The 24927-nt window shown below is 51.6% G+C and overlaps 9 protein-coding genes across 9 annotated transcripts; 4 read left to right on the top strand and 5 right to left on the bottom strand.

The window, feature by feature from the left end:
• The first annotated feature begins 813 nt into the window (after positions 1–813).
• Positions 814–3706, top strand: QC763_200460 (uncharacterized protein). Its single transcript, XM_062909074.1, has 4 exons — positions 814–1312; positions 1378–2068; positions 2214–2996; positions 3117–3706. Exons 1-4 carry the CDS (start codon positions 1180–1182, stop codon positions 3289–3291), a joined length of 1782 nt encoding a protein of 593 aa, XP_062767816.1. The 5' UTR covers positions 814–1179; the 3' UTR covers positions 3292–3706.
• A 1110-nt stretch (positions 3707–4816) lies between these two features.
• QC763_200450 (uncharacterized protein) lies at positions 4817–7491 on the bottom strand. Its single transcript, XM_062909073.1, has 3 exons — positions 6036–7491; positions 5380–5980; positions 4817–5316 (listed from the first exon to the last, which is right to left on the bottom strand). The coding sequence occupies exons 1-3, from the start codon at positions 6159–6161 to the stop codon at positions 5093–5095; spliced, it is 951 nt and encodes a 316-aa protein (XP_062767815.1). The 5' UTR covers positions 6162–7491; the 3' UTR covers positions 4817–5092.
• Positions 7492–8849: 1358 nt separating this feature from the next.
• On the bottom strand, positions 8850–9812 carry QC763_200440 (uncharacterized protein). Its single transcript, XM_062909072.1, has 2 exons — positions 9225–9812; positions 8850–9159 (listed from the first exon to the last, which is right to left on the bottom strand). The coding sequence occupies exons 1-2, from the start codon at positions 9516–9518 to the stop codon at positions 8917–8919; spliced, it is 537 nt and encodes a 178-aa protein (XP_062767814.1). The 5' UTR covers positions 9519–9812; the 3' UTR covers positions 8850–8916.
• A 1542-nt stretch (positions 9813–11354) lies between these two features.
• NFS1 (cysteine desulfurase) lies at positions 11355–13595 on the bottom strand. The gene is made up of 3 exons (XM_062909071.1): positions 13051–13595; positions 12165–12988; positions 11355–11957 (listed from the first exon to the last, which is right to left on the bottom strand). Exons 1-3 carry the CDS (start codon positions 13574–13576, stop codon positions 11535–11537), a joined length of 1773 nt encoding a protein of 590 aa, XP_062767813.1. The 5' UTR covers positions 13577–13595; the 3' UTR covers positions 11355–11534.
• Positions 13596–13654: 59 nt separating this feature from the next.
• hob1 (BAR adaptor protein Hob1) lies at positions 13655–15714 on the top strand (the record flags this gene model as incomplete). The annotated part of the gene is made up of 3 exons (XM_062909070.1): positions 13655–14184; positions 14291–15623; positions 15689–15714. The coding sequence occupies exons 1-3, from the start codon at positions 14149–14151 to the stop codon at positions 15712–15714; spliced, it is 1395 nt and encodes a 464-aa protein (XP_062767812.1). The 5' UTR covers positions 13655–14148.
• Positions 15715–16220: 506 nt separating this feature from the next.
• On the top strand, positions 16221–18299 carry QC763_200410 (uncharacterized protein; the record flags this gene model as incomplete). The annotated part of the gene is made up of 3 exons (XM_062909069.1): positions 16221–16484; positions 16546–16664; positions 16724–18299. The coding sequence occupies 3 exons, from the start codon at positions 16221–16223 to the stop codon at positions 17769–17771; spliced, it is 1431 nt and encodes a 476-aa protein (XP_062767811.1). The 3' UTR covers positions 17772–18299.
• QC763_200400 (uncharacterized protein) lies at positions 17792–21665 on the bottom strand. Its single transcript, XM_062909068.1, has 2 exons — positions 19000–21665; positions 17792–18705 (listed from the first exon to the last, which is right to left on the bottom strand). Exons 1-2 carry the CDS (start codon positions 20647–20649, stop codon positions 18301–18303), a joined length of 2055 nt encoding a protein of 684 aa, XP_062767810.1. The 5' UTR covers positions 20650–21665; the 3' UTR covers positions 17792–18300.
• An 816-nt stretch (positions 21666–22481) lies between these two features.
• Positions 22482–23718, top strand: QC763_200390 (uncharacterized protein). The gene is made up of 4 exons (XM_062909067.1): positions 22482–22735; positions 22824–23350; positions 23411–23456; positions 23515–23718. Exons 1-4 carry the CDS (start codon positions 22675–22677, stop codon positions 23553–23555), a joined length of 675 nt encoding a protein of 224 aa, XP_062767809.1. The 5' UTR covers positions 22482–22674; the 3' UTR covers positions 23556–23718.
• Positions 23719–23937: 219 nt separating this feature from the next.
• On the bottom strand, positions 23938–24759 carry QC763_200370 (uncharacterized protein; the record flags this gene model as incomplete). The annotated part of the gene is made up of 1 exon (XM_062909066.1): positions 23938–24759. One exon carries the CDS (start codon positions 24757–24759, stop codon positions 23938–23940), a length of 822 nt encoding a protein of 273 aa, XP_062767808.1.
• Between the last annotated feature and the right edge of the window lie 168 nt (positions 24760–24927).

Raw genomic sequence — 24927 nt, 5'->3', positions numbered from 1 at the left:
GCAAGTAAGAGTGGTTGGTGCGAGGGAGACTCGATCTGAGGTGATGATGTGAAAGGAAAAACAGAGTAGGTATTGGATGGGATGAACGCCCACTGAGCTTATGTAGAAATTGGAGGTTTGAAACAGATGGGATGAGAATATGAGATAGATGGCGTCACGATGGCTGCAGAGCGAGACTGATCAACAGCAAGCAATCCAAGCCATATACTCTGGAGTTTGCAGTAATCTTATTCGCTGCTTTGTATGATACCTGACAGTTAGGAAGCGGAATCAGCGGAGGGGTAGCTCGGGGTGGTTGCCCCACGGGAGCCGACCGATGACCGGATAGCTACTGTAGGGTACCCCACCATGTCCCCACGCCCGCGACTACCCAGGCTGACAAACCCTCTAACGTTGATGTCGCCGACTTGCCTATTCTATTCATCTTTTAAACCGTATTTCTAGTTCTGGATGTAGATACTGCCTGCTAATAACCACTTTCGGCCCTCCCGAGGCTCAACTCTTCACGGTATGCCTTGGCGACTCGTGGATCTTGCATCGGGATGAAGCCGAGCGGGGATATCGCGGGGAGCTAAAGAGGCTTGTGTATGCACCATGCAACGTTCAAGCATCAATTGCCTTAAACAGTAACTTTACATCTCGCCGCAATGATGCTAAGCCAGAATGTGTCTTGATCGAAAGGCCGGCAATTTAGGTCAAGATTTCGCTCCATCATGGACATAAGCTGCGAGCCTCAACTGTCAAGCATTTGATGCCACGTTCAGGCATCACCGTCCCTCAAACTCTTCTGATTTTCCGCGCTGACAAACCTCAGTCAAGAACCTCTCAAAAAGCACAAATCCCCCAACAGGCAACAGGAGACAATAAATAAGACTATTTCAGTTCCTATGACCTTCTTCCCCCAATGCATTGAAAAATGACAAAGACCAACCTAGGTCACAATAAAATCAAAGCTGTCCATGATATTTTACCCAGGTTGGTCGCCAACTCTGACCCCACAATAACCGCTTCAACCACCCGGAGATAGCGTCTAATTACCCGCCAACGTCGCTGCCGACCAAAAACAGCCGCTATAACCGCAACCCCGACGTCATCTCACAACGCAGTCCTATTACCATATCACCATCCGAACCATCTCATCACCAATCTCCCCGCTAGGCATCTTCTCACCTCGAAAATATGGCTCCCCTCACAGACGAAGACTACCACTCCATCCTCACAACCGAACTCCCCTCCTCCTCCGACCCCATCCTCCAAAAATATCTCTCCAGCCGCACCGCCCTCATAAACGAAGAGTACAAACAGCGAAGCGGTATGTGTACCCTACCTCATCCCCACCCTAACCCCACTCCATACCCAAAAAGTAACAGGTAGTAGTAACTGAAAGACAAAACAAGGCAGACTCCTCCTTTCGACAAGCCCTCTCCCCCATCGCCAAGGCAGCATGCCGCATCGTCGACAGGATACGAGATGAAGAGCACCACCATGTCACAACCACTCCTCTCACCCCCGACGCTATGATCAAACCCAAATCATGGCAAATCATTCAGCGGCTACCAAAAGGCGGTCTCCTCCGCGCCCAGATGGACGCCCTCGCTTTGGCTAATGTCGACCACCTCATCACCCTGGCGCTCGAGACACCAGGGATGTGTCTGTCATCCTCGAATGGAAATCTCGCTACGGCAGAGGCAAGGGGTGATACCACGAGAAGAGTCGAAATCCGGTTCCGAAAGAACGACCAGAAAAGCGAGCAGTCGATATGGAGTTCTGACTACGAGAGCGGAACCTTTGTGCCCCTGACCAATGCGGCGGATGACTACCCCGAAGGAGGCAGGTCAGGCTTCAGCAAATGGCTCAAGGCAAGATGCGGTATAGTATCGAGGAGTGATGACAGCATCACTACTACGACGCCACAAACCGAAAAAACCGAAAGCTTCTCATCGGCCGAGGGCCGGGCAGATTCACGCCTACTCAGGGGCATGCTCTACTACGAGCCAATATTCCGAAAGTTCCTGCGTCATCTCTTGGTTCAACTAATGGAGGACGGTCTATCGTGGTCAGAACTACGGTAAGGATTTCTCTACACTCTATCTAGGCCGCCGTGATGGGCCTCGTAATCCATCTCCCCCTTTTCTAAACCCCACGGGTGGCAACAACACCACTATGGTGATCAACGAGAGTGTGCCACGACTAATACACAACCCCCATGTTAGGCTTACTTTCCCCCTTGATTACTACCGCACAGGTTTAGAGTCGCCAGAACCCGACTCTGACCAGTTGTTCGTCGTCATCGGACAAGAAGCGGCCAGCTATTGCCGCCAAGCCACAACCACTCCCGACGACCCGGGTCAGCGACCGCCCTTCTGGGGATTCCGGATCATCTGGTCAACCACCCGCAACCAGAATCAACGGTCGATCATTGAGGATGCGGATAGTTGCATCGCGGCCAAAATGATCTGGTCTGACCTGGTGGCCGGCTACGACCTCGCCGACACCGACACCGACGCTCTCGGAAGATCGCTCACGGACATGCTACCAGAACTCTTCTGGTTCCGAAAGCAGTGCGCACTGGAAGAAGTCGAAATCCCCTTTTTCTTGGACGCAGGGGGTGGCATTGATGGAGCCGGCGAATGCAACCTCTTCGACGCTCTTTTGCTCGGAACACGGAGGCTCGGAAATGCTCCGTCGCTCTACAGACACCCGCGCATGATGGAGGCTGTTAAGGACAAGAGGATCCTGGTAGAGAGTTGTCTGGTACCGGGCAAAGACGACATTTCGAACCACCCGCTCCTGGCCCTCATCGCTCAGGGTGTCCCGTGTGCCTTGTCACTTGGTGATGCGAAGGAACATGCGGGAGAAAGTGCCGGCTTGGGAATGACACACCAGTTTTGGACAGCACTGCATGCGTGCGAGTCATTAGGCCTGGCTGGAATCGGGTCTCTGGCGGAGAACAGTGTTCGGTGGGCTGCCTTTGAGGACCAGCCTCCTGAGTCATGGTAAGTTGTACCCCCATCCGGATAGTAGTATACGGGGATCTGGAGAGGATATCACTCCGTTCCCATCTACGTTCTTGTTGAAGAGGCAAGAGATACTAACCACTTGTTAATTGCCTAAAGGATACGGGATATTCGTGCAGCAAGCGTGGGGTCTGGGCTGAAAGCCAAACGCCTAAAGGAATGGGCGGTCGAGTGGGAGCGCTTCTGTCTTTGGATTGTTACTAAGTACGGCGATGATTACGGCGAGGGTGGAGATGGCGACGGCGATGGTGGTGTCACTGCTTCGGCTAACTAAGGGACTGCCAGTCAATGTCTTTTATCTCGATGCCTGTTGAGAAGAGGGGTGGTTGGCAAGGTTGCTGGGGCAGTGATTAGCCGCGCTTGTGGTGTGGTTTACGACGAGAGATTTGATGACATCGTGGGCGCTGGTGATGTGTTTCATGAGCGTTTGCTTTTGGTGCTGTAACCGTCACATTGGGCGTGATATGTCTATATCATGACGTTGGCGATGACGGATGTTTGACTCCTCTAACTTGGCAATCGGGGCAGATTTCATCCCATGTGCCCCTTAGGCAGCTCCTGTAATGGAGAAGGAGCACATCCGGTTGGCTGATTAATTATTCCTTCTGGAATCGTTTATTTTCCTCTCTTTGATGGAAGGAACGAAATCGAAACAAGCAAACATGCTGCTTGCACTTCGGCTACTGCCGGTCCGGTTGTTTCGCCTGTACCTTTCCCCAGGTGACTTGTTGCCCTACAGCCTCATCTAATCTTTTTGCCTGGAAAAATGGGTTGTGCATTATGCGATCGATGCGACGATGTCGTGTAAGGTTAGATTGAGGTAGATGGTGGAGGGACTTGGATTCACTGTTGGGGCGCGATGCAGGTCTTGTATTTATTTTCGCATATTGTTTGGTTACCACGGAGGGGTGTTGAATTGGATTAAAAGACTTGTTTGATGTTTGGATATCGCGGAATCGAAATGCTTCTTGACCTGGAAGTGGGTGTAAGGCAAAGAGCCGCGAACAGGTGGGGATCTAGGGGGTAAGGTGAGCTTCCTTCCCGTCGGGTCAGTCTACGGTACTTGCTAGTGTAGTTGATGATAGATGAGGTGAGTAGCCAGAGAGGTGCGCTCAGACCCGGAAAAGTGTGCCTAGCACTTCACCTACAGCGATCATGTAGCCACATTGTTGAATGGGGAGTTAAACTGCTTTGGTCCAGAAAAGAACCGTACACGATGAGGACGTACGTATGTCCTGTACATAGAATTCCCAGTGGACAGGGATCGCCCAGTCATCCCCACTGCTGGGCCAGCCCTATGGGTGTCCAGGGTCCTTCAGTGTCGCCCGGGCCGTGCCATCCTTGTGCGTCCAACTACCGTCGAGCACGGCGCACTCTATTTGTATTCCTGACCTTGGAAAGAGGAGAAGCGGTGGCATGGATAGCTTAAATGGATGGGTTACGACGAATGTATGCATGGTGATCCAGACCCGGCGAACTAGAGTTGGCTGTTGGCTGTACGGCTTCCAGGTTGATATGTAAACTTCAGTGTGAGAGCACTTGACAATTTGGTTGGTGGCCGCCGCCCACCGCATTTTTCAGCCCGCTGTTGAGGCTCTGTGGGAAAGCCCTGGAACTTTTCCATCTAACCTGAAGTTGCGGCTACCGTCTTCCAACCCTCTCTACACCATGCAATGCTGCTACCTGAGCTTCAGTAGCAAATGTCCGTCCACCCCGCTGATGGGCTATGCGTGACAAGTGGTTGGCGGCGAATTTTGGTGATCTAGAACAATAGTTACCAGGCGACTACAGGTAAACATAGAAGAGAAGTGATTTATTATGAGACCAGCTTGTACATGGTAGTTTTGAATGATCTGAACAGCGATGAAAGTAACCCGGTGGCTACTGGAGCTCCGCATCTATGCCAAACATGGGAAGAATCCCCAATGAGAAAATGCCAGGTGAACTTGTCACATCTAAGACAAAGGAAAGAGCCGCAATATTCCTGCATGTCACCAGCATGCCTCCACTGGTAGCCCAATCTTGTGTCCCAGACATCACCATGAAGATTGTGCTATCATGATTCAGCGGGAGGCCTAGGCTGCCGCACCCCAGAACCTCTCTAACCAAGCCCTAAATGACATGGGTTGTACCTGAACATCGTCGTTAAGATTGGGTGAATGGACATGGTACCTTCCAAGGGCCGTCTGCAGGAGTCGCTGATAGTAGAAGTAGTAGTAACCCCAATCCCCGTTCTGCCGGAGTTCTTCGACTTGGGCCTCGACCTCACGGTAATGGCGAGCAGTAAGGTTGAATGGAACTAGTGGGCAGGTCAGTACCTAAGGTATTCAAGCACGATAAAGAAGGAGGGGCAAATACGAACCCCCACGAACATCGGAGCATGTATGAACCAAGTCAGTAACAGTCATCGTTTCGCCCCTCATGCGGTATTCTCTCGGCCAGTTGCTGATGCCGAGATCGATGGCTGCCGTGACAAATTGGGCCACGTCGTATACCGATGTGAGCGTAACACGGACTGACCGGCCACTTGGGTTGTTGGGGATAATCTCAGCGTTGCAGCCTTGAATATCAACAAGGTAGTCACTTGGCCCCTGAACTCCCGATCCTGCCCCGATGTGATAGGTCTGCAAGCCTCCCGGGGCAAAGCGTTCCATGAAGATGCCACAGGAGAAAATAGTGTATCGCATGTGGAGCTGTTCCAGCATCTCAATGGCGGATTGTCCGCCGCGGTCCAGGGGGTCGTCAGTCGGTCGGCGTGACATGTCACCCTCGAATTCAGAAGGGACGAAACGACGAACCCGAGCACGACGAGCAGCATCAATGAGATTGAGCTGCTCGGCGCCCGAGATGGTCGAGATGATGATATCAGCTCCCAGAACGGCGTACCGAAGATTCTCGATATCTTGATAGTCCACAACGACAAGCTGACAACCAGGGCATTGTTCATCCACCTCGGGCCGGGGCTGGTGATATGTTAGCTGAAAAGATCCGAAACACCACACACGACATTGGACTTACCTGAGTTGAAAGAATGAGAACAGAGTGGGTTTGGCTAATGTACTGGGCGAGAATACGGGCCAAGCCGCCAGCTCCGGCGATGGCCACTCTCATAGTTGTGGGCTGTTGGCTAGATCTGTTCTTCATGGCTAGAGCACAAGGACGTCGTGGATGTAGACTCGATTGTAACCGGGTTGTGTTATGTTGCTTGATATGCAGGTGGGTATGTCGCTGATGCTGCTGGTGATGCAAAGACAGATCTTCTACCGGAAGGGCAGGACAGACTTAGAGTATATAACTTATCTGAAGGCATGTAGCTACGAGTTCGGTCACCACTCAGTGACAATACCCAATGACTCAGCCTCAAGTCTAGATATTGATGGTGTAATGGTCGCAGTTGTAAATTTTGACCCCATCACCAGTGGTTGCCAAAACAGAATACCCGAACGGATAGCATAAAGAGGTACCCAGAGCAAGGCAACCAGGAAACACACTTTGCGCTTCGTGAGTTGGGTGCTGCTTAGGTTCTTTGCATAACCCAGAAGCAAGCATGAGGCACCACAACCCCTTCCAGGGGGAGTAAGGGATTGGAGGTAGGCGGATATGGATTTGTAGTCCCGACTATTTGCTTCCGAGCCCCATGTAACCCACCATCTCGACATTACACCGTCAAGCCATAGGTTCGGACCATGAGAGGGTATACGCAAGGGGGTGAAAATAGCAAGCAGTTGATCACTGAGCAAGCTTAATATACGGATTGACACCACACCTTGTGTGGTATTGGAGGGCGGTGAGAGGCAGGGTGATGTGGGAGGCAACGCCTGACTGGTAAATGAGAAAATACCTGAAATTCGGAAAGCTAGATACTAGAGTCCTGGTTTCTGATTCGATAGTTGGATCATAGTTAGTCGTTCCCAGTGGAACTGGTGCAGGCAGCTTCCAAAGAGATTTGGCAGGGTTGGGGGCCATGGTGTGGAGAACAGAGTGATTTCAAGAAATGATGGTCTTGACTCCCATTGAGACGAGTACAATGAGATAAGCTTCGAAAAAAAATCCTGGGCAGCCGAGAAAATCGTGTGTGAACAGCCAGGTCGATGGGAGGTCTTGAAATGGGTCGCCAGGAACCGTACAACGTAGCGAAACGGCAGCAAAGGGGCTTGTTCACGGCTAGGCGAGGCAGTCAGCATATGTTCACACGGCATCGGGCCTGCGGGAGAGGATGAAGGGAAGGAATCGGCTCATCTGAATCGAGGACCAAAATGCGGTGCAAGAACCTGGCATTTGTAGACATCTCTGTAGCAACTGGCCATCCCAATAGGTCCATATGAATGTGTCTACTGGTCCGTTTGAGGCACATGAACCAAGCCTAGGTCGTGGTGTAGAAGAAACCGGACCTAGTAAAATCGATGAGCAAGAGAGGTTCCAAATTGAATCGTGGTTCCTACGAGCATTTCGCTGCCTTCTTGCTCCAGAAAAGATACCTACTGCTTGAGTGGAAAGCGCAATCGAAAAGGGTGTCAGAGCACTTGACGTTGAAAAGTACCAAAAGACAAACCAGCTGGGACCAATCAAATGAGCATTTCATGCCAAGCTCAGCTTTAATTGCCCAAAATGGCAGCAACGCGACGCACACTACAAGGAAGACAGCGAACAACAACCTCCACCACAGCTTCAATCAAGAACCGAAGGCTAGAAAAATGCCGCTGTAGAATGTATCCTTTTTTAGAACACTGTACAGGTACCTACCCACGGCAAAAGACCTGGAGATTGGCACTCACCAAAGGTTAGGCAGACCTTTGGGGGCCAATTTTCGCAGCCAGAACTGTTTCCCTAGTGGATAAAGCCTTGCCTCTGGGCCTTGTTCTGGGGCCTGAGGCACTACCTCGTACCTAGCCCAGCAAAGCTGCGTCTTCTATACGCATGACTAGCATCCAATGCGGTTGACAAATCGTCGTTGCTGGCCAAAAAACATACCTAACGGTCCGGTTTGTAATGTAAGCGGCGGAAATCCATGGCCAGTTAAAATGGACAATCTCAATATGGGATACCTCCCACGATGCGCAGAAGACATGGTCCGTGCTGCTTGGGAACGTGGGGGGACGGACACCAAAAATATGGGGGTGCCCTGTGATGCTCCACTATAACTTCACCAGTATCGTCTTTTCTTCGGTGTAGTGAGCAATATGCTTGGAAAGCTGACTGGATCAGGTTCTCACAAATCCCCAGCCTTCTCGATAGGCCGTTATGTTTAGGCCAATGAAGATACCTAAACTTCCAACGATGCAGGTTACCCAAGTTGGAACTCTTGAACTTTGCGATGGTCTCTTTGTGGCCTTCCTGACTGGTCCAGCTGAAAAGCATTGACACCAGGGTAACTCGTTCCTGGCTCAATTCCTCACTTGTTCTTTGGTGTGGAAAGAGTCCTCAGACACAATGGGAAAGCATAGGACCCTAGGCTCGCTTGAAATGAAGCTGCCTCGCAAGGAGGCTGTTCATGGTCATTGATGATTTTACTGCCTGAAATTTGAGCACACGACAAGCACACAATTTCGGGTACTTTGCGGCAATGCAGCAACTTCACATGCGGGAAGAACTCTTGGCTCTCGGGTGTTCCCCAACTTGAAAGGTTTCCAGATCGGAGATCTCTACCTCGCGCCAGGCACAACATGTCTTTGGGAAAGCAACAAAAATAGCAACAATCACGAAAGTCTGCAAAATCAAAAATTTTAGGAAATGCCACCTGCATTCAACATAAAAAAAAACCAAAAAAAAAAACCTAAACTAGGTAATGTAGAGCCTTGCACTACTAACATCGGTTCACTCTCCTAGGGTATCATCAACCGGTTCATGCTATTTCCGAATTCCATGCAATGAAAACGCCTGCTTCTCCCCAAATTATGATTTACTGCTTCGCCTCTGCCTGCTTGACAATGTCGTGTTCGGCTCCGCGTTGCTGAGTCTTGCCGGTGTCGTGCTGGTCCTGGTATTCAGCTTGCTTGACCCGGTCACCCGTCAGGCCGGCAAAACCGCTGCCGAGGGTTCCAGCAGCACGATCGGCGGCACCGGAAACGTAGTCGTTGATTTGGCCCTTGGCTTCTTGCTCTTGACCTTGAAGGTTCTGCTCGCGGCCGGACTGCTTAAGGCTCTGCAGACACTGATTAGCACCCCTTCATAGTGACGAGCGAGACAACCTTTATTTTAGGAACATACCTCATTGCCGAGCACTCCTCCGACAAACTCCTTAGCAGCACCGGCAGTCTGGTTGTATGAACCGGCATTGCGATCGGGATGGTCCTTGGCCACGGCGCCGGACGAAGAAGCTGTGAAGCCGGGGAGTTTGGCTGTGGCATGCGAGGCATCGTACTCAGCCTGAGCCTTCTCCTTCTTGGCTTGTCCTTCGACCTGATCGCCGTTGCTGCCAATGATGGAACCGACAGCGTTCTGGACGGCTCCGGTAGCGGAGTCGACGTAGGACTTGAGAGTGGAAGTGTTATCGGTAGACATGTTGTTTGATATTTGCGATGGAGATAGTTAAAGTTGAGAGTGTTGTTTGTCTTCAAAGGTATTGATTGATGTTCAAGGTGTTTGATGGAGAGAGAAGAGTTGTTGGTGAGAAGAAGCCTGTCTTATATTTTGCAGACGTTAAGAACAAAACCAGGTCCGAAGCTACTGGTAGCTTCACGTCATTGCCTTTCTCTGAGCAGTTCCTTCCGCCGTCCACGATGTTGTTCTTGGTGTTTCAGGTTGCGAGTGATGTCATAGGGGTCATGGGACGGGCGGTGACATCATAGCGCGCACCCCGCCTGTTCGTTAGCGCGCCCGTAGACCACTGCGCACCTACCAGCTTCAGCCCTATCAGATCTGTCTCGCGGCTTAGAAGCTCCTAAATCAGAAATGAGACTGAACTAATGCTCCCATCCTCACATGAATCCAATTGATTGCGCATGCATCCGCCGCATTCTCTCAGTTTGCCGTTGTTGCCAGCATATGAAATTATGTTGTAGGATAGGTACACAATTTTAGCCCAGCTTCAGGACATCAGTGAAGCACAGTGGGTGTTGAGGAGCTGGCCGTCTACAATTTATCTGACAATTCAGGTATCCACTACTTCGAGCAGTCTGGCTATACAATTACGAAAGTACTTTACCGATAGAAACCCCATGGTGTAAATCTGTCCTACCAATCGGCCCATAGATTTCACATGATTTCCACCTCTCCACCATAAAGACGCAAAAAAGGCTGAATTTCACCTCACGCGCTGATCAACACGAACAGGCCTCCTGCCGGGAATATAATTTGATTTCTTCTCGAATCCATACCTAGAGGAGAGTTGTTTATCTCGAAACCTCACAAATGGCTACCGTTCCCGAGCAGCGCCCCTCAGATCGACCCGACACGGCGGAACTAAGCAAATCACAGATCGTGAAGAATATATGCCCAGTCCCTATTTCCGGTTCATCCCGGCCTCCCGGCAACCACACCGGCGTGAGAACACGACGCAAAATCACACTCAATCATCAATCTTCCTAAAAGCTGTCTATTCCATATGCCCTGCATCTCCACACTCGCCCCGTAACAGCCACCCAACACCACCCGATCCCATAATCCTTAGGCTCACTTCTTCCCTGTGAAACCCATTATACGGGCCCAGCTGAGGGTATGAGTGCAGTTCTCTCCGATGCATACTGTACGATAGCGGCGTGTACACAGTAACTGCACCTAGCCAAATCACTCCCAAGGCTGACCTACATTTACACAATTCGTAGTAGGTTTTTCTGTGCAACCATATCGCTCGGCACACCGGCAACCTACCCTGCGTGCCTTCTTTGCCGTCCACGATAACTTTACGATTCTATACGCCAGCTCTATACATACAACGCCTGACCACTACGTGGATTAGCCACAAAGGCCGTCCAGTCTGAGCCACACACGTTCCGCCCCCCGTAAAACAACAACACTACCACCACCCAAATGTTTCGTGATGAGCATTCAACATCATCAAGACCATGTCAACGCCACCCCACTCCTAGGCTATCCAGCAATCACGACCAGTCGTGCTTCTAATTTGAACAAACTACGGGCGTCCGAGAGTGACTACAATCTAGAACCATCTCGACGGGGGCGAGAACACACAAAGAAGATAAGGTCGGATATTAAGCAGCCAACTTCCATCCCATATACGACGATATATATTCATGTCGTCAAGTCTGTCCTGTGAGAAATCTGGTCATTCGACGCCTTGGGTCAGCGATCAACTCTCAAAGGACCGAATAGCAGGAGGAGATCGCCCAGTCAAAACACAAGTCGCAGCAAAGGGGAACGTAGCAAAGTCAAGCTCAACTCGTGACCAGTAATAGGTAGTCATTTCATCGTGAGGGTGCTGTTAGCTCCCCGTGGTATCATTCTGCGCAGTAGGTAGATACACGTATTATACAGGTGTTGTGGTGGCTGCTGTTGCTTTTACACTCCCAGCCCGCCCAAATGAACAATTTCCAACGCAAGAAAACAGCCGCTCCATGCTTAGTGCTGACTCCACTCAATCGTGTTGAGGTCGACACCCTCCTGGACAAGTTCCCACAGAGGACTCAGCTCGCGAAGGAAGCCCACACGCTCTGTCACCGCCTTCAGGACGTAATCGATCTCTTGCTCCGTGGTGAACCGGCCGATACCGAACCGGATACTGGAGTGCGCACTCTCGTCGCTGTTGCCCAGGGCTCGTAATACGTAGCTGGGCTCCAGCGATGCCGAGGTGCAGGCACTGCCCGAAGACAAGGCAATGTCCTTGAGCGCCATAAGCAGGGATTCACCCTCGACATAGGCGAACGAGACATTGACGCAGCCGGGATAAAAGTGGTTCGGGTCACCGTTCTGGCTCGTGTGTTCCATCGACAGGAGACCGTTGAGTAACCGGTCGGAAAGGAACTTGATTCTCTGCGAATCATACTGTTTTGCCTGTTAGCTCCACCCAAGCAAAATATTCGGTTGTGTCAAAAGAGAAAGAAGGAAAGGTTTCAATCAGAAAAGGTGCTGTCTCTCAACAGTACAGTCTTGTCACGGACTTCAGAAAGCCATGCATGTATGAGCAGATCATCAGGTAAAACCAGGGGATGTGTATGTGTAACGCGAACCATGGAAAAAGTTGAGACATACCTTCATTTCTTCCTTTGCGATGCGGCACGCCTCACCAAACCCAACAACAAGGGCGGGAGCCAGCGTGCCGCTACGAAGACCTCTCTCCTGGCCACCACCGCTGATGATGGGGTCAATTCTCACTCTCGGCCGCCGGCGGACATAGCAAGCTCCAATTCCCTTGGGGCCGTAGATCTTGTGGGAAGAGATGGACATCAGATCAATGTTCATCGCATTGACATCCAGAGGAATCTTGCCCACTGCTTGAGCAGCATCTGTGTGGAAGAAGACCTTATTGGCCCGGCAAATCTTGCCAATCTCCTCGATGGGTTGAATGACACCGATCTCGTTGTTTACCGACATGATGCTGACAAGCATTGTGTCGGGGCGGATGGCGGCCTTCAGTTTGTCAAGGTTGATGAGACCGCTGGACTCGACGGGAAGATATGTCACCTCAAACCCTTCGTCTTGGAGATGCCTGCAGCTATCAAGCACACACTTGTGCTCAGTCTGACTGGTAATGATGTGCTTCTTCTTGCCGGACCTGCCGAAAAATCTGGCGACACCCTTGATGCTCATATTGTTGCTTTCCGTGGCTCCGCTGGTGAAAATGATTTCCTTGGGATCGGCCCCGATAAGGCTGGCAATATGTTGTCTCGCATCTTCGACCGCCTTCTCGCTCTCCCATCCGTACGCGTGCGTCCTGGAATGTGGGTTGCCATAAAAGCCTGTGTAGTAGGGCATCATGGCATCAAGCACGCGGGGGTCCAGTGGAGTTGTGGCCTGCATATCCATATAGATGGGCCGTTGGCCTTCATCCATTATGGTCGCCGCCTTCAGGACATCTGCGAGCTCAGAGTTAGCATGCTAGAGCCGAGATATCGAGTTGTAATGGGAAAAGACCTACCAGCCATTGGGCTGACATGCTCGGTCGAGCCCTTCTCGGAGGTGATGGTGAGCCCGGATTTCTCCAGCTCCTTCCTGTCAAGACGGATGGCGGTTTCGGTTTGGACCTGGGCGTTATCCCGCTTCGACTCGGTCACATAGCTCCTCTTCTTGCCAGCAGTGCGCTGGACAGGCGCAGATGCTACTCGTGCTAGCTGCTGGAGACCATGACGGGGTGCAGCAGTGAGGGCCGACTTGGATGCCAAGCGAGATGCCTGTCTGATGGCTGATGGTGCAATAGTTGCCATGGTACGAGAAAAAAAAAGTTGTGCGAGATGTAGGGGAAGAAAAGTTTCCTTCTCGGTGGGCGGGACGGAGCTCCGATTTTGCGCATTCTCCATGCACCATGGATAACCCAAATGCTGGGCGGCAGTCTTTTCGATTGATAACATGTGGCCAATCTGCGAAGACCTTTCCCCACGCTTTGTTCGCTCTGTGGCTGTTGCACGGCGCTGCCCCGCATTCTGCCAGTCACGGCGGTGGCGCATGACGAAGCTGAGAACGTTTTCAGGAATGACGAAGGTCATAGAAGAACCGCATGCCGGGTGGGGCAGGTGTCTCTTAGCTGCGCTGCCGGTTCTGTCTGTCCCTTTGACACCTCAACTGCGTACATAGTGCCAGCTACCTATCTCGAACTGAAGGCCTCCAATAAACTATCTGATATCATTTTCTTTTGGGTATCACCACTGGGTCCACTAATACATAATCCTGACCGTAATCCCCGGCGGGCAGTGACAAACCAAATTAGGGCATCCTTGGCTTGGCGAGAGGCCTGAAATCGGGTTTCGGTGCCGTTGCAGCGCCCACTTGGCCCGTCTTTCATTGGATTTCATCTGCCAAGGAGCTGGAGTGACGCCCGCTGAGCCCCCGGGCCATCGTCATCATCCGTCTCCCGAGAGCCATCATCAACCACAACCAACCTTTGTCGACACAGCCGCCAAGCTTACTCTTCCCATTCTCAACTCTCACAACGCCGGCGACGCTCCGTATTGCTTCTAGCAGCACTCTTAGCCCCGATCAGACCTTATCGAACGAGACAACAATTCAGCAGTAACTAAGAATGAGTTTCAGGGGTTTCCAGAAGGGCCTTATTCGAGTAGGTTCTGCCCCGCAGCATCCGTGTTTCCTCGAGGAGAGCTCTTGTGGTGATGAAGGAGGAGGGGGAGTATGATGCTGACTCTTGTGTTTCTGTGTTGCTTTAGGCCCCCCAACAATTCAAGGCAAAGTTCAATGTCGGCGAGAACACCAAAGACCCCGTCTACATCGATGCCGAACGACGATTCCAGGAACTTGAGGCCGAGACCAAGAACCTCCACGATGAAAGCAAAAAGTACTTCGAGGCCATCAACGGCATGCTCAACCACCAGATCGAGTTTTCCAAAGCAATGACCGAGATCTACAAGCCCATTAGTGGCCGCATGTCGGATCCTGACTCGTTGATTGCGCAAGAGAACTTGGACGGCATCCGGGCGTGCGAGGAGTATGAGGCCGTTGTACGGGACTTGCAGGAGACTCTGGCCCCCGAGCTGGAGATGATTGACACGCGGGTTGTCAGACCGGCGCAGGAACTCATGGATGTGATCAAGGCCATTCGAAAAACAGCAACCAAGCGCGAGCACAAGAAGTTGGACTACGACCGACACCGCACCACCCTCAAGAAGCTCCAGGAAAAGAAGGAAAGGTCGGCAAAGGACGAGAAGGCCATGTGGAAGGCTGAGAATGACGTCGAGCAGTCAACACAGGAATTTAACTACTTCAACGATCTGCTCAAAGACGAGCTCCCCAAGCTCTTTGCGCTCGAGCGCGATTTCATCCAGCCTCTGTTCCAGTCTTTCTACTACATGCAGCTCAACATCTTTTACACTCTCCACGAACGCATGCAGCGTGTCGACATAGGATACTTCGACCTGACACTGGACGTCGAGGAGGCTTTCCTTGCGAAACGCGGCGACGTCCAAGAGCGAGCTGAGGCACTCTCTATTGTCAAGTTCAAGACGACTGGTCAAAGGCGGCCACCCAAATATGGGCCTCCGCGACCGGCCATCGCGGCAAAGCCAGCAGCAGCGGGTTTGCTCACAGCAGGACCATCAGCTTCAGCCTCGACATCTGCGCCCTCGCCTTCGCCCTTCCCTTATGCGGCGACAAATGGTGAAGCCTCCGCAACCAAAGCGCCTGCAGTATCCTCTCTACGGCCAACATGGCGATCTCAGGAAAATGACGGTGGCGAACAACCACCCCCTCCATATTCTTCTGCTCCCGTCTCTCCTGCCATGATTTCGCCAGCGCAAAAAAGCCCAATGTCGCTGGCCGCCGCAGCCAAGTCGAAGCCCCCACCGCCCAAGCCCAAGCCAAAGAATCTTGCCGGCGCCTCGGTGGCCAAGGTGGAAACGGTAACGGCACTCTACGATTATTCGGCGCAGGCTGAGGGCGATCTCAGTTTCCGGGCGGGCGACGTGATTGAGATTGTATCAAGAACCAATAATGAGAATGAATGGTGGACCGGCAAGGTTCATGGGAAGCAAGGGCAATTTCCTGGTACGTTTCTATGTCCATCCAAGGACCCACTTGAGTGTTCGCAGCTAACCCTATTATGTCGTTAGGCAACTACGTCCAGCTGAATCCATAGGCATTTCAGAGCAAATTGAAGAAGATAAAGGCTGTTATACCCAGGGAGGAGTAGACTGCATTGATTTTGTAATGAAGATGGAAGACCCTTTGGATGGGCGGAACATCCGCGTGTTGTACTACGCTAGAGCGTCAGCGGGCAGGCGGGATATCTCAGGTTGTGTAGACTGAGTTGATGAATGCATATCCAGGAGCTTTATATAGGTGTCTTGTTATTGTTGTTATATTGCCACATGTCGCAGCGATTAGCTGTTGCTCAATACAAGGTACCATCTTGACTAATAGACTCCAATTGGAAAGGGGTTGGAAAAGTGGAGAACCTCTGCTGTATGTCATGTCATGCCTTCAGTGCATTAGCTTTCAGTCTCCGTCTCAGTCTCATCTGAACATTTGGGATGAGGGATTTCATATTCGCGTAGTCTCATCTCAACACGGCTTTCTGATACGAGTTATATTAGCTGGAGGCGGTTCAACAACCTTAACAAACAGCAACATTGACCAGTCAAGATGGCCTCCGACACCGGCCCCAGAACGAACCAGGCAGGCCTTCCCTCTGCCAACCCGACCTCTTCTTACTGGCTTCGTGAACCGAATACCCTGCTTTTGGGACATCGATCAACATCAGATCTGCCAGAGGAAGCAGACATTGTGATTATCGGGAGTGGTATAACCGGTGCCTTTGCCGCGAGGTCTCTTCTGCAGGATTATTCCTGTAACAAGAAGGTTGTGATGCTCGAGGCCAGGGAGGCCTGTGGTGGTGCCACAGGAAGGGTGTGTGCCTGGACTGACTTATCTGATGAGGTTTACATGATAATTCTAACAGTTCCATCAGAATGGAGGCCACTGCCAGCCTCTCGTCTATGGCACCAACCCAGCCGTTGCTGCTTTTGAGTTGGAAACCTTTTCTTTTCTTGAAAGATTAGTAAGGGATGAAAACATTGACTGTGACTGGTATATCCCTTCTCATATCTCTTACCAATTTTCCCCCCAAACTAACCTCATCACCACAGGATAACCCTCTCCGGCGGCGTCCACGCCTTCATGTCAACCCCCCTCTTCCAAACCGCTGTTGCTCAAATCGACTCCCTCACCAAAAGCCACCCCTTTCTCGCCTCCCAGCTAGAAGTAATCCTCCCAACCAACCCATCCAAACTAGCCCGCCTCAGAGCCCCCAACTGCCACGGCGCCATCATCCAAAAAACCGCCGCCTCCCTCTGGCCCTACAAACTAATCGCCCACATCCTCACCTCCCTCCTCCCCAACCCAAACTTCAACCTCCAAACCAACACCCCCGTCCTCTCCCTCTCCCCCTCCCCCTCCTCCCCCGGTAAACACCAAATCATCACCCCCCGCGGCACCCTCACCACCCCAAAAGTCCTCCTAGCAACAAATGGGTACACCTCCCACCTCCTCCCCTCCTTCTCCGACCTCATCGTCCCCGTCCGCGGCCAGATAAGCGCCATCGTGCCCCCATCCCCAGTCCAAACCCTCACCCACTCCTACCTCTTCGCCGCCGACCCCGAGAAGGGCCAACACGCACCGAGAGACGACTACCTCGTTCAGAGACCAATGTTGGCCCCCGACTCAGGAGGCGAGATGATCTACGGTGGAGGCCGTCGGTTGGCACTGCGGCTCGGACTGGGACAATACACCGATGATGAGCTTGAGCTGAAAGTGGCTCACTATCTGAAGTCGAACCTCTCTCCTCCGCTGGACTTGGGTGGAAAAGACGAAGAGTTACCCGCAACATACGAGTGGACGGGCGTGATGGGCTACTCTCGTGACTCTAATGCCTGGGTGGGAGAGGTTCCCTCCCACAGGGGAATATGGGTGTGTGCTGGGTACACCGGGCATGGCATGCCATCTGCTGCTCTCTCTGCCAGAGCTGTGGCGGCCCAGATGCTGGGTTTGCCAGAATCAGGACAAGGACATGCAAGACTTCCCGAGGAATTCAAGATCACGGAAGAGAGGATCAACAGAGCGAGACAGGGAGCCAAATTGGAAGACTGTGGTGGCTGGGAGGGGGCTTATTTCTCGGGTCCGGCTGATGGCGAATGACAAGATCATCGTGTTACACCCATCACATAACCACCACTGCTGGCACAACCAAACTACCAATACTAAACTCTGTTGTGCTGTATAACTCTCGGTCAAGCCGAATACCTAGCCAACCTCCCGAGTCACGTACTATCCATGTTTGATTCCTCTGCTGATGTAGCTGGATAAGTCAAACCGAAACGAAAAAGAAAAAGCAAATTGCGCCATCAGGACATAAAGTCCATAACCATTCAATGGATAATATGATTTCCTGAAGCTCCCCCGGTAAAGCTACCTCTGATTCTCCAAAGCAAACGGTAAAATAACTCATTCCTCGTCTATAGAACACCGGGTTCATGCTGAAAAAGAAGGATCGTAGTTATGCCTGTTTGCTGAGCTGAGATGATCGAAGTCAATATAATAAGATGGGGAACGGAAACGAAGGTTGCTAACTGTTGAAAAGAATTGTCCTGAGCGAGCGAGCTTTCGAAATGACAAGAATCGTATTCCGGAGCAAACGGGCATATCCCTCTTTTCGTCATCGTGTGCTTTATATGACCAATGTTTGTGTTTGCTTTTCATTATTCGTGTCCGGAAGTGTTTGTTCCTTTATCTCCGTGGCTTCAGAGGACTCTGCTACCTTCTTCACGCTCATTTTGAATTGCTCCTTGAGAGCTGCTTCTTTTGACCTCCTCTTTTCCTCGGCTGCATGTGCTTCCAACGCTCCAGCTGCTGCTTTGGCCTGCCCAGCTACAGTCTTCCAGTCAGCAGTCTGCGCCTGTTGCTGGTATTGACGAACCACACGGTGTGCTTGACGCATTTTGCACTTCATGTGATAGCCAGGCTCATTGGCCTTTCGCCACTCCAGATACGATTCATATGCCTGCTGCTTCACAGGGTCATGGTCGCGTGGTTTCTGGGTGACGGGAAATACCGGTCGTGGTCCCTTGCCATCCTAGGCCAAAGGAGGCGGTGGACCGGCAACAAGAGTTGGACCGTATAGAGTAGGTGCTTGGAAGCTAGTTGCATTCGGCACGGCGGGCATAGGGGCTCTTTGCCCAGGAGGAATCGGGATAGGCTGAGAAAATCTTGGTCTGGGGGCTGGGGGAGGCCGTAATGGAGGAAGCGTGCTAAATACGGGGTTGGGACCTGGCATCTGGCTGGGAATAGGAGCGATTCCGGAAGGCGGGAAGGTTCCAAAGTTGCTGGGCGGAGGAACGAACGGTGGTGGGACCAACTGCTGCGTAACTGGATCAACAATGGGAAGAGGTGCCATTGCTATTGGTGCTACTGGTGGTTGGAAGGCCATCTCTGGGATAGGCTGTCCCGGTTCAGCCACCCACACTGGCCCTGCTGGAGGACCACTTGTCTGCCATGGACTACCTTGAAGACAATCGTTTGCCACAAATGGCACTGTCTGGGCCATGAAACCGGGATCTTCCAGTACACCAGGAAAGATATTGTTGAGTAAAGGCCGTGTCCGTCTTTTTGGAGTCCAGGGAGGGGCAGGATAAGCTGCGGGCGCGGGCTTGAAATCGCTCTTCACCCCTGACTTGAGGTCACCTTTGGTGACCGACTTGAATTCGGCAGCTGTGGGATTCAACTTGGTTGAGATGGTTGAACATGATATTGAATCTTCTTTGCGCTTCTGAACCGTAGGACCAGAATGCTCGACCGCCTTGGGCCTTGTTGGCTCTTGTGTGCCCTGTTTCATGAAATGGAATGTTGAATAGCCAGAATCGTGTGATTTTTGCGCCCATTTACCCTTCCCAAACAGCAAGGTAGAATCCCTTCCGAAAAAGGTACCTTCGCGCGCGCCCCTTTCCGAGTTGTCGGGCGTCTCCTCGCGCTCTTCGTCTTTGACCTTTGCGGCGATAATTGCAGGATCCACCACCTGAGCATGGCTCTTCGACGTCTCAGCATGATCAGGTGCTGTCGGCGACTGGGAAGCTTCTCTTGTCTCCGTGGTCAAGTGTAGGCGGCTGAGTAGTGTCTGAAAGCGGTGACCTTCCGCAGGTGTTCGATGATGTGCCCCTAAAGGCATCTCTTTCTGAAGGCCAGAGGTTTCAGAACCGGTTGAGATTCCAGAGTCATGGCTGCTCCAATGCCCCGATGACCTACGGGTTTGGCGTTGAATTTCCTTGCTTGCCGCGACGATCTTTGGAGGCTTCCCACTCTGTCGGGACAAGAAGTCATCCAGATCTTTCAGAACGCTCTCTTCGTGAAGCTCGGACTTCATACGGCGTAAGCGGGCCTTGGGCTTGAGGAGCTTGAGAGTGGCCAGGATCTCGCCGTGTTCCCTGTTCATAAAGCAAGCAGCGTCTGGCTCTTGGATGTCAACAGGGGTAACATCCAAAGAGTATTTGTTGGGCAGTTTGATGATGTCGCCGTTGATGCTCACGTTCATTGGCTTGATGGCCTTGAGCCGCACCATCGTGGTGTCTTGGAGGTTCGGTTGGCACGCCTTGAGGATTGAGGACGGTATGCCTGACGACTCGCTGGTTCTCGTTTCCTCCCGCCTGAAATCGCACCCAGGAGCCGATGAAATGACCTCCCAAGCAATGCCGCTTGTAGGGTCCCTAGCATACTGATACTGAGCCCTTGATCCAATATTCATAGGCTTCATCCCCAGCACGAAGGGCGAGTAAAAGCCATCATTCTGGTCGGATGGATGTCTGTTATTCTCGTCTGAAATTTGCTGACGATTATCGCCGAGGCCGGAATCCGGCGCCATCTTTCTCCAGTCGGCTGAAGCCATCGCCTGGGCCTTCTCATCTGAAGGAATAAGATCGAGCGAACTTGTCTTGAGCCGAAGACCAGGAGATCTCAGCCGACTTTGCCTAGTGGTGGCCTGGGAGCCATGAGGCTGGATTTTGCTTGAGTGGCGTGGAAGAAGCATGTTGATGTTGGGAAGTCCGATCGGAGGACCAAGATTAAAATCGAGAGGAATGAGTAACGGCAGTAGACTGTTTTAATCCTTGGTTAGCTGACGTTGTTGCAGATATCCCCAGATGGACTCAATCCTTGGATCATCTCTCAATATCCTCGCCAAAAGAGGATCAACCCCCAGTGAATCATCAACTGAAAGGCCTGATTCATTGGAGAATGGGGAGCATCAAGTATGAGAAGACTTACAGAGTATGGTCAACCAGAAGATGGCCAGCCAGTTGAACGTTTCAGAAGCCTCACACCAAGTTGTACTGAGGCGAGATCGCTGAAGTTGTTCCAAGCTAGATGGTTGACGAACTTGCCAGGAAGCTTGCTAGTTGAGAGACAAGGAAATTGTTTCTGCTTGTGGTCAGGTTGAAAAGACAGTTGCCTAGGAAGGGAGACGAGGGGTTTTCCCAGCCGCCGGGAAATTGGTCCTGTGTTGACAGCAGGATGTGACCAAAATGGCGAGAGCTATCCTGCCCTTGGCCCCGGAAACCAAGCTGATGATGTCGTCAATTGTAAAACTGAGCCAATAATAGCAGTTTGAAGAGTGGTCTTGGCTTTGAAATGCCTCCCTCCAGTGCAAAGCTCCTCAGTCTTCTCTTTAGACAGCTCGCAGCCAATTTTACGCAGCCCAGGCACCCAGGTATCAGACTGGAATATTACGTGCCGAGAGACCAGTCCAAGACACAATAGAGACGGCAGAGATGATGGAGGAGGTAAGGTATCGAGCCTCTTTATATTGGCAATTGTAGTGCTCGGTCGTCCAAGATGATTCATGCAGTTGTGATTTGATTTCGATCGCTCGCTCGCTCCCAAAAAAACGCTCAGGTGGTGTTCACAAGGTGGAACAAGGCAAGGCCAGATTGATGAAGGATGCCGGTAAAGACAATATGTCACAATGTACCCAAAAAAGAAGAGAGGAGGCCGGGAGTGGGCAAGTTGGCTATGTAGGGCTGGAAATCCCAACTTCGCTCTGTGATGAATTGTTGGAAGAGAGGAGAGGAGAGAAGGTTTGGGAACACCAGAGCATCACTTTGCTGAGTCTATCACATACCAGAGAAGGAGCTTCTCTGCGCTTGCCTACCCAGGAGTGGGGTCTCGGGGGGTATTTGACGCCGGTACAGCTGATCTTGGAAATAACCTTCCTGTTCATGCTCCCCAGTGACTTGGGAGCCACTTCCATTTCCAGTTCAAAGGAAATGCCCACGGCCCGGTGAGTACCTGCAAGCGCATGCCGGCTTCAACGACCATTTGAGACCCCATCGATGCAAGCTTGAGATCTCATGTCATTGGCATGCGAGTAACGCGTGTGTGTCAGTTCATTGTGTATATACCAAGTCATTCATATCTCTTTTGTGGACGTTGTCCTTTCATCACTGTTTTGAAATTTGTTCAAGATGAAAGACCAAGCTATCAGGAGAAGTGTTGAATATAGAAATGGCTATCGAAGTAGTTTGTGCTTAGAAAAGTTACCAGGCAGAGAGGCCTCTTTTCCACAAACTTTGCAAAAGGTGTGGTGGTGAAGCGGAAGTTATTCCAATTCCAAGAGGAATCATATGTGTAAGTTCCCCTTGTGACACACAGTAATAAAGACTGTCATTTGAAGCTCACTGGGAAGATGGGCCACGAACAGTACCTCACAAGAGAAATGAATGTGTACCTAGGAAATCAAGCTTCGAATCGCTTCTGAGTCCTTGTGAACAGCATCGTGGCAAGAAAGCCCTATATAATTTGGTCATCCGGTGTCTCATGTATTTCCATGTCAAGATTTAGAAAAGAGTTGAAGCCGAAGTAAACAAATACTTACCGAACATGGTCCCGCTACGGCAAAAGGGGTGGATACCCCCGCACTAAACCTCCGCTCTGTCCCGCCGTCACCCGCTGCGGAACCGGCAATGTGGGGATGACATCAGTTGCCGTTGCCGGGCCCTTGTCCATATTGTCTGAATCATTGTTGATCTTTCTCTTTTCCTCTCAAAGGTGAGTTCACATGAAGGTAACCTCCATTCTCAGGCCTTGTCTCAGACCTCGATTAGGCAACTCCCGTTGTTGTAAGTGCTACCTGCTGTCTCTCATCACAAGATGAGAATGACTCGAGCTTCATATGTTTATACAAGTACTGACTCTTAGGTAAACAAGATATCCCCTATCCCCAATATCAAACTCGCAAAATGCGTCTCCCCTACATCGCCGACCCACCCCCAACGGCCACCCCCGAGGAGGCTGAGATCGTCCAGCGCATCCAGACCCGCCGCCACCCCCGTCCCCTTCAACCCCTGGATCTCACCCTCCTTCATTCACCCCCAGTTGCTGACGGCTGGAACTCCTTCCTCGGCGCGGTCCGCACCAAGACCACCATCCCTCAGGACCTTCGTGAGATTGCCATCTCCCGCGTTGCCGTTGTCAACCGGGCCTGGTATGAGTGGGCTCACCATGCTCCCCTCGCCGAGCAGGGTGGTGTGAGCAAGGAGGGCATGAACGCCATCAAGACTGAGCAGCCTCTCGTTTTGGGTGAGACCCAGAAGCATGCCGAGCTTACGGATAAGCAGTGGGCTGTTACTTGCTATACGGATGAGATGACAAGAAACGTTCAGGTGAGGGATGAGACGTTTGCCAAGATGAGAGAGATCTTCAGCGACAAGGAGATGGTTGAGATAACTGCTACTGTAAGCTTTGTTTTTTACCTGAGAAACAACAATGCAACAAAATAGCTAACAACATAACAGGTTGCATGCTACAACTGTGTCAGTCGGTTCTTGGTTGCTCTTGATGGTAGGTTTTCGCTCCATTTTCCAGCTGGGTGGCGGTTATGCTGACAAAAACAAAACAGTTGGCGAAAGAAACGGAACAGGTCCCGATGCTGCTCACTAGAAGGACGATACAGTTTTGTATAAGTGTGATTGTACAATTACATCTCAGAAGACCTGTATACATCTAAAGCCACCAATGGTATGGTGATTATACAAGTACTGAAGAGTTCAAAGTGAAGACAGATCAACCAGAATGTAACGGAACATGTGCTTTGTTGCTCGAACAACCGGAAAAAGGGACTAAAAGGGTATCGCGTCAAAGTACACCAGACAAACAACTGCCAAACCAATCCTGCCAGCACCCATCAACATCGCTATAGACCTATTCCACCATTCTTCCATTTTTGAATGAAGCTGGCTGACGCGAACGCCGAATGCTGGAATGCCATAAAGGTCGTAATGATCATAATCGTCAAGACGTCGTATGTATTCATAACAGTTCGTCAACAAACCGCTCGAGACATGGCAAGCTCGATGCTGGCGTGCCTCTCTCTCAATACCGGGCTTCTCTGAAGCTCTTGCATTACACCTGCCCACCCCGTTCGATGCGGTACCTCTATTGCTTCTGGATGGCCCATCGAATGTACCGTTAGCCTCCTCAAAGGTGGCTTGGACTTGATGGGCGAATCTGTAAACGCGCGTTGCGGTGGTGGTAAGGGTGGTGGCTCAGGTGTCATAGGTGGGCTTGCCGGCGGCAGTGGCCTCTGTGACGGCTCTCGTCTGGTGCTCGCATTGATAACCATTCCATTCGTCCTGCTCGCCATTGCCACCGTGTCACTTGCCCTACTGGAGATAATCCCCATGTGCACGACCAGAAACCGCATCCTCAACAGATCCATCCGGCGCACTTTATCCTCCAACTCTTGTCGGTGACTAGCCCATAGTAATCTCGCGCCGGTCCGTAGTTGGGCTGCCCTCTTCTCGCCCTCCCTTTCTTCCATCAACGCATTAAGCGCCTCTCTCAGCACATCCCCTGCTTTCTGAATGTCGTGCAACAACTTCCCCAGCCGCAGCTTATCGTCCAACCGCTTCACCTTGGCGATATCATGGTCGTAGGACTCGTTCTCGGCGATAGAGCTATCAATGGCATCCAGAAAAGCAGACACCTCGCTGGGCGCATCAATGTAGGCTCTTGCATAGCAGGTTGCAAACTGCGATAGGATGGCTAGCGAGAGGACGAGGGTAGTAAGGGCCAGCATGAGGATCCACTGTTGGGCATAGCTGTCCCCGCCGAGGCCCGCTGATGTGTTGTCAACCGCTGTCATTTTGCCAGTAGTGGTGCGTGTGCCTGGATTACTGCGCTGGTTCCTTAATTTCTCAGGGCATGGTAGGCGAACGATATGACATTGTTGGCGTCTTTCGAACCATCAGAAGCCAGGAAGAAAGATGGCTGGGCTTTTTTCACTCGTTGGTGTGTGATTGCAAAGACAGTG

This window comes from Podospora pseudopauciseta, assembly GCF_035222475.1.
Source record: "Podospora pseudopauciseta strain CBS 411.78 chromosome 2 map unlocalized CBS411.78m_2, whole genome shotgun sequence".
NCBI lineage: Eukaryota > Fungi > Ascomycota > Sordariomycetes > Sordariales > Podosporaceae > Podospora > Podospora pseudopauciseta.
This window is presented reverse-complemented; position numbering and strand designations above follow the sequence as displayed.

Excerpts from the sequence above, each read along its gene's own strand:
- QC763_200460 (XM_062909074.1), top strand. The coding sequence starts at position 1,180 with ATGGCTCCCCTCACAGACGAAGACTACCACTCCATCCTCACAACCGAA. Across the intron at positions 1,313-1,377 it reads AGAGTACAAACAGCGAAGCG|TAACTGAAAGACAAAACAAG; the intron begins GTATGTGTACCC and ends AACAGGTAGTAG. Across the intron at positions 2,997-3,116 it reads GACCAGCCTCCTGAGTCATG|GATACGGGATATTCGTGCAG; the intron begins GTAAGTTGTACC and ends AATTGCCTAAAG.
- QC763_200450 (XM_062909073.1), bottom strand. The coding sequence starts at position 6,161 with ATGAAGAACAGATCTAGCCAACAGCCCACAACTATGAGAGTGGCCATC. Across the intron at positions 5,981-6,035 it reads TTCTCATTCTTTCAACTCAG|CCCCGGCCCGAGGTGGATGA; the intron begins GTAAGTCCAATG and ends ACATATCACCAG. Across the intron at positions 5,317-5,379 it reads ATGCTCCGATGTTCGTGGGG|TTCCATTCAACCTTACTGCT; the intron begins GTTCGTATTTGC and ends CCTGCCCACTAG.
- QC763_200440 (XM_062909072.1), bottom strand. The coding sequence starts at position 9,518 with ATGTCTACCGATAACACTTCCACTCTCAAGTCCTACGTCGACTCCGCT. Across the intron at positions 9,160-9,224 it reads GAGGAGTGCTCGGCAATGAG|AGCCTTAAGCAGTCCGGCCG; the intron begins GTATGTTCCTAA and ends CAGTGTCTGCAG.
- NFS1 (XM_062909071.1), bottom strand. The coding sequence starts at position 13,576 with ATGCGCCACCGCCGTGACTGGCAGAATGCGGGGCAGCGCCGTGCAACA. Across the intron at positions 12,989-13,050 it reads GCATGTCAGCCCAATGGCTG|ATGTCCTGAAGGCGGCGACC; the intron begins GTAGGTCTTTTC and ends CTGAGCTCGCAG. Across the intron at positions 11,958-12,164 it reads TCGCAAAGGAAGAAATGAAG|TATGATTCGCAGAGAATCAA; the intron begins GTATGTCTCAAC and ends CAGGCAAAACAG.
- QC763_200400 (XM_062909068.1), bottom strand. The coding sequence starts at position 20,649 with ATGCTTCTTCCACGCCACTCAAGCAAAATCCAGCCTCATGGCTCCCAG. Across the intron at positions 18,706-18,999 it reads CTCTTCCCATTGTTGATCCA|GATGGCAAGGGACCACGACC; the intron begins GTTACGCAGCAG and ends CCTTTGGCCTAG.
- QC763_200390 (XM_062909067.1), top strand. The coding sequence starts at position 22,675 with ATGAAGGTAACCTCCATTCTCAGGCCTTGTCTCAGACCTCGATTAGGC. Across the intron at positions 23,351-23,410 it reads TGGTTGAGATAACTGCTACT|GTTGCATGCTACAACTGTGT; the intron begins GTAAGCTTTGTT and ends ACAACATAACAG. Across the intron at positions 23,457-23,514 it reads GTTCTTGGTTGCTCTTGATG|TTGGCGAAAGAAACGGAACA; the intron begins GTAGGTTTTCGC and ends AAAACAAAACAG.